General features: G+C 33.4%; 1 protein-coding gene across 1 annotated transcript; it reads left to right on the forward strand.

Annotated features, from left to right (window-relative positions):
• Positions 1–1,512: 1,512 nt before the first annotated feature.
• LOC141677219 (protein IQ-DOMAIN 13) lies at positions 1,513–6,055 on the forward strand. The gene is made up of 7 exons (XM_074483037.1): positions 1,513–1,633; positions 1,899–1,929; positions 2,689–2,786; positions 3,343–3,792; positions 4,196–4,423; positions 4,608–4,739; positions 5,104–6,055. The coding sequence occupies exons 3-7, from the start codon at positions 2,712–2,714 to the stop codon at positions 5,836–5,838; spliced, it is 1,620 nt and encodes a 539-aa protein (XP_074339138.1). The 5' UTR covers positions 1,513–1,633; positions 1,899–1,929; positions 2,689–2,711; the 3' UTR covers positions 5,839–6,055.
• Positions 6,056–6,663: the final 608 nt, after the last annotated feature.

Consider the following 6,663-nt stretch of genomic DNA (forward strand, 5'->3'; position numbering starts at 1 on the left):
TCTATAATTGATAATCAAATTCAGATTACTATCTCATTTAATTGATTTAGAGTTTTTAGCTAAAAAAGTCAACAAATTTCTTAATTTTTTACAGTTTAACCTTGGAACTTAATTGGTGTATTCAATTCAAATTTTAGAGAATTTATAATAATTTATTGATTTTGAATGATTGTTGCTGATTTTGGCTGATTTTAATTCTACATGGATTTTAGCGAAGTTGTTGAATAAATCTCGTAGAGTGCTGATTTGAGTTATGATTTCTTCAAATCCATCAAAATCTGTTAAATTTTGCTGAAATTTCTCAAAGCATAAAATACACTAGCAAATCCATCAAAATCTACAATTTTATAAAATACAAAAAAAAATCATGAAATTTTGAATAACACCAGATTTTAATGGACTTTTAAAATCTAAGTTGAATACCACCATATTTTAATGGACTTTTTAAAATATAAATTAAATATCCCTAGATTTTAAAAAACTTTTTTCAATTCCTATCGAATACCATGAAATTTTAAAGGATTTTTTAGAATCCAAATTGAATAAACTAATATTTTCAAAATCTAAAAAAATCCTTTAAAGTATCAATTAAATACCCCCTTAGTCTTTCTCAAATCAATCCACCTTACTTTACAAAATTATGAAATAAAATTTAACCAACTAACTTATTTTGTCAATACAATTGAATCAATTTGGTTCTAATTTATGAAACATCGACTTTTTTCCAATTTATGCTAAAATGAATAACTTTTTCGTCAAAAAAATTATACTCACATTTCAATACACGTTCTAATAAAATTCTAACATGTAAAATAATGTTATGTATAAGAAAAGGAGGATAGAAAATAACAGTGTTCTAAAAATCGGTTTAGGCGGCGGCCGCCGCCTAGGCGCTAGGCGGTGGTAAAAGCCCTGACTCGGACCTAGGGGGTGAAGTGTTTTTTCAAAAAATCGGGTCAAAATCGGGATTAGGCGGGCTAGGCGGTCAAAAATCGGTCCTAGGCGGAAAATAATTAAAAAAATATTTTTTTTACGTTTTTATAATTTTAATTCATTAATTTCATAATTTCACACAATATCGTGTCAATTTCAAATATAAAGTATTGATAAAAAGTAACAAGTAATCTAATATATTTATTTTCTCACTTAAAATATAAAAATAACATATTATAATTAATTTAAAAGTGTGAATTAAAATATAATTAATATTGTAAACTCAATAATTAGTATATAACGCATGTCAAATGTGTAGATATTGTTTAATATCATTCTAATTTCTTTTTTCAAACAAATATTTGACATATTGATCATTATATAATTATAAAAAGTAAAAATAATATTTATATTATTCGTTTCGATTAATCGGTCCAATTAATCTCCGACTTTCCAATTAATCTCTGTATCATCACTGTTCTGGCACATCTAGCGATTTCTATAAAACTGGAAAATAGTCTTCCCATTTAAGTAAAGTAAGTTTTGGTGGACACAAGCATTGAGTGACAAAGTGGGCAACCTCTTCCTACCCTTTTCAAAATCAATGATGTTCAACTCTCAAATTACATTTTATAAAAGCACAAAAGGTGTTTTGGCTTGGTGGTGGTGGTAGGAAGAACAAGAAGAAGAAAGAATAAAAGTAAAGTTACATTCATTCTTACCCAGCCTATCCATTTTCATTTTCATTTTCAACAACATTGTTTAAAGTATTAATATTACATATTATTGAACAACAATTCTTATTATTCTCTTGCTCACTTTTCTTTCCCAAAAGTTGGTATGAAACAAAGAAGCATGTTATGGTATAGCCACATACAGGAAGGTTGATCACATACACAAACTTATACATATAATTAACAACCTTACTTCCATCTTTTTTCTTGCAAAACTTTTTCTTGGTGCAGGCTTTCTGGAAGGCTCAATTTTCACTACAAGGTACGTATCTTTACTTGATCAGAGGTATTAACTACTCTATACAGATATATAATTTTGTATCTATGTTTTAAGTTATGATTATAGTTGGTTACTTGTTGTTAAAAGTTCTGTAAGAGCAGAGCTTTTTTGAAAATTGTGGAGGGTCTGAAAATTCTCTATATTTCTGTGTTGTTTATCTTGTTTCAAGATCAATTCTTGCAGTGATTCATCTTCCCAAGGCTTTGTTTCTCTTAAATTTCAAAATTTTATGATGATCTATCTGTTCTTGTTTCTCTTTTGCTCTCTCCTTTTCCCTGAAAAGAAAGCTACAGTTTTTGTGATAATATCTTAGTTAATGTTTATGTGACTTTTTTAATATTTGGTATGTGTCCCTAACATCCTGTTCATCTTTGTTTTTTACTCAGTTATTAAATTGATTCTATAGTAAAAAGTTCACCTGCTATTTTGTTTCCCTGTCTGTTTTTTGCTGTTCTCCAATGTTTTTTCTGTTTTCCAATTGCAACAGCCAATTAAAGGCCAAAACTAAATTTTCGTATCCAATCTTTTGTGTCTCAATTTATGTTGGCTTCTGATTTTGTCTCAACCCCTTTCAGTTTGGTGCCTTGTAACTTACAAACATAATTTTGTAAATATACTATTGATCTAGGATCATATATGATGTATGATTAATGATTTCATATCGGACGTTGCTGAAACAGTTTTATGTGGTTGGACTTGGATCAGAACATGCTGAGTTGTCTATGATTTCTTACCTTACAGGTTAGTATAGTAATGCTACGAACATGGGAAGGAAAGGGAGTTGGTTTTCTGCAATCAAGCGGGTCTTCGTGCCCAACTCCAAGGAAAAACTAGAAAAAGTATGTGAACATCTTTGCTTCTGATCAATGAATTATAACATCTTGTAGTCAACTAACAGTCTAAAGACTTTAATTATGATTATCAATGAATTTATCCTGGAACTGGAGTTTTATCGTGAAACTGCGGAAGTGCATTTTTTTGTATAATTTCTACCGGTAGGAATTATGTTATCCACCAATGTCATATTAATCTATATAATATGAAAGTGTTATGTGGTGCCAGAAGTTGTGATTTCCCTTCTGTGACCAGCTCAACTAGTCAAAGATATTGAAGTACGCAAATTTAATCAAATGGGATTAGCTGTACATATATTCATGCATTAGAATTCTGTTTTAGATAAAGCGTGGATAGAAGTTACAGACCATCAGCATGCCACATGATTAGAGTAGGATTTTAATTGAAACAAAGTACTTAATGATCAAATTAAAAAAAAAATCTAATTGTTCAATCAAACTGCAATGCAAAATTGCAAATAATTTGCTCGAATGATCATATATATTCCAATTACTACCAGTTCTTCAGTTTGCTTCTTCTAATCAGCAATCAATATTGCAGGGATCAGAGAAAAAAGGTTCCAAGGAAAAAAAGGGACGAGGGATATTGAAGCATGCAGAGACCAAATCGTTTATTCCTCTCTTTAGAGAGCCAAGCAGTATCGAGAAAATATTGGGGGAAGTAGACCAACAGCAATTACAGTTTCGGCCTCCCACACCTTATGAGCTACCGAAACCACCCCCTTCATTACCTGCAAGGCCAGCTTTTCCAAGGAGTGCATCTTTCAGGGTTACTTCTCCTAGAAATGCTTCTCAGAGGATCACTTCTCCAAGGGCAGCTACTTCTCGAAGGGTCACCTCCCCTAGAGCTGCTTCTCCAAGGGTCACTTCGCCTAGAGCTGCTACTCCAAGGGCTGCCTCCCCTAGAGGTTATCGCCCTAGACCAGAACCAACTCTAAGAAACCATCATCTTTCCGCCACCAAGATCCAAGCAGCTTATAGAGGTTATATGGTAAGATAATATCATTGTTGTTGTTTTAGATTGTTGATCTTATATAGTAGAACCTAGCTATTCAAGTCTAGTCATCCATCACAGTTTGATTATACAGCAACAACAATATCGATATATATTTGTTGACTGAGACCTTGATTGTGATATTTGTCTAGCCGAAGTGCCTTCTCATATAAAACCTCTTTGAATAGCATTAGAAGATGATTTCAGATGTAATAAATCAAATTCTGTTATAAAGTGACAATGACTCTTTACCGTTCTGGTTCTTGTATAGTTATTTTTATTTGTTAGATGAAAAAAAGAAATAACTGACAGAACTGCAGACGTTTATTTATTTGTGAGGCCATTGAGCAGTGTAATGGCCTTACTGACATAACCTGTATAACCTGTTAATATTTAACAGGCAAGGAGAAGCTTTAGAGCTTTGAGGGGTCTTGTGAGACTTCAAGGAGTTGTGAGAGGACAGAATGTGAAACGTCAGACAAGTAATGCCATGAAACATATGCAACTCCTTGTTAGAGTTCAAACTCAAATTCAGTCACGGAGGATCCAAATGCTAGAGAACCAGGCACTCCAGCGCCAAGCCAACAAGAATGATAGGGAAACAGAGAGTACCTTAGGCAAATGGAACGTAAGTTTACATGTCTTATCTTCTAAAACTGTGACAACATTTTTTGAATGTAAAGCAGCTTTGCAAATGTTGATGTAATTTGTTCTTAACCTTTACCTCATGAAGTTGTCTTGTCAACATATTTCAAAGTTACAAATATCTCACACAAAGTGCAATTCTTAATGTGCAATATCATCTATAATAGTCAGAGGCAGGCGACAATGAAAACTGGGATGATAGCTTGCTAACAAAAGAGGAAGTAGAGGCTAGAATGCAGAAAAAGGTTGAAGCAATCGTCAAGAGAGAAAGGGCTATGGCTTACGCATATTCCCACCAGGTATCATTCATCTTTCCTTCCTGCCAATCACTGTTTTCAACAACACAAAATAGCAACTACACTTAGCCCACACCATCTTCACATTATTGTTCGGGATAATTGTATTAAGCATCTGTATAAGACATACATTAGCATTTTAATGAAACGGTGTTATTTTTTGGCAAACAATATTTTAGGATATATGAGAGTTGAGTGTTCAACAATAGACACAAAGAAGGATAGAAATTTGGTAATGCAATATAAAGATCATTTTCTGATATCTAAGTTTGAAGTTTGAACACTGCAAGGAATTTTGGTTTCATCTTAGTCCATATTCCGGGTTCTAATCTCTCCTTTTAACTCTTGATTTGTTGGCCATGATCAGTTGTGGAAAGGCAATTCAAAACCTGGTCAATCACCTCCAGGGGATATCGTATCAGGTGGATTCCCCTGGTGGTGGACCTGGTTGGAACGCCAACTCCCTTCCACGAAACCTCCAGAAAACCAAACAATGAAGACTTTCCTTCAAGCACCCATGGGGCCAACTCCCGAGCACAAGCCGAGCCCACGATCACAATTCAATAACTACAAGCAACATAATTTTGGCTATGACAGTCTTGAGACACCCACACCTAAATCATCAAGATCGGCTGCACCTGTGAGAACTAGGCAAATGTTTACCCCCACTAGAACCCCACCATCAACGAGCTCAAATATGATGAAATATTCAAGACCAAGAAATTATGGTGCTAATTCACCGTACGATGTGCCACTAAAAGATAATGACAGCTTGGTAAGCTGCCCACCGTTTTCTGTTCCAAACTACATGTCTCCAACTGTTTCAGCGATAGCAAAAGTAAGACCAACAATTAGCAACCTGAAGGAAAGCGCACCAGGGACTCCAGGAAGCCAGACGTCAAAGAGGAGGTTTTCATTTCCTCTGGCTCCAAGCATGGGCTCTTTCAAGTGGAATAAAGGGTCTAGCAAGGATTCAACTTCAGCTTCTCCGAAGGTGTTAGAGACACACCGGCCTCCGCCATCAATAGGGGATCGAAGCGTGGATTCAACTGTATCTATGCCTGCTGCATTTGGAAGGAAGCCATTTAACAGATTTGTGTGATTGAATTTTACTTCATTGTTATATTTTCGTTTATAAAGATACCACTTCTTGCATCATGGGACATGGGTTATGGTTTCACTTTTCTTGCTGTACACCTTTTTTCCCTATCTTTTTTTGGTAACACTGAGTGTATTGATATGTATTGGTCACAAAACTGATGTAATTAATAATGAGAATATATATATATAGTAGGAATTGATTGTCGGCTTGTATGAAATCCTGGATTTGAATTTCGAAAGATAAATCTAGAACTCTCAGATTTATTGCCCCCTATATATATTTTACTAGTAGACATATTTTTGGTTCTGGCGTTTTCAACCTTAATCCTTCATTCTTTGCCAGATTTATTTGGGAGTCCGTTAGGCACAGAGAAAATGTTCATAGAGAATCCCGCATTACATTTGGTTGCAAAGTGGTCACTCAACTCAAGGGTGATATATCAGTTTAATCATCAAATTTAATGGGTATAATTTGGATCACTAAAGTAATAATAAATATCAAACAAATACCTCAAAATATGTGCTCGAGAATTAAAATTTATTTTATGCAGTTCTAAACATTTTTTTTAAATCTTATTACAACCAAATGAAAAGTTATGAATTCATAGTATTTTAGATGATTTTTTGAGATTTTTAAAAATTTATCTACTAATTATTTTTATTTAAATAAAGCAAATGACTACAAAATTAAAAATAAATAGTAAATAAATTTTAAAAAATCTTATTATATTATAGAAATACTAGAATTCATACATTTTCATTTGGTTGTAATAGGATTCAAGAAAAAATATATAGAACTCCAAAAAATAAATTTTAATTCTCGAGC

Source organism: Apium graveolens, chromosome 8 (genome assembly GCF_009905375.1).
Source record: "Apium graveolens cultivar Ventura chromosome 8, ASM990537v1, whole genome shotgun sequence".
NCBI classification, from domain to species: Eukaryota; Viridiplantae; Streptophyta; class Magnoliopsida; order Apiales; family Apiaceae; genus Apium; species Apium graveolens.

What these genes read in the sequence shown, in the direction of transcription:
- LOC141677219 (XM_074483037.1), top strand. Translation starts at nt 2,712, where the DNA reads ATGGGAAGGAAAGGGAGTTGGTTTTCTGCAATCAAGCGGGTCTTCGTG. An exon ending in CAGCTTATAGAGGTTATATG is followed by an intron (nt 3,793 to 4,195) that starts GTAAGATAATAT and finishes AATATTTAACAG; the next exon opens with GCAAGGAGAAGCTTTAGAGC. An exon ending in CTTACGCATATTCCCACCAG is followed by an intron (nt 4,740 to 5,103) that starts GTATCATTCATC and finishes GGCCATGATCAG; the next exon opens with TTGTGGAAAGGCAATTCAAA.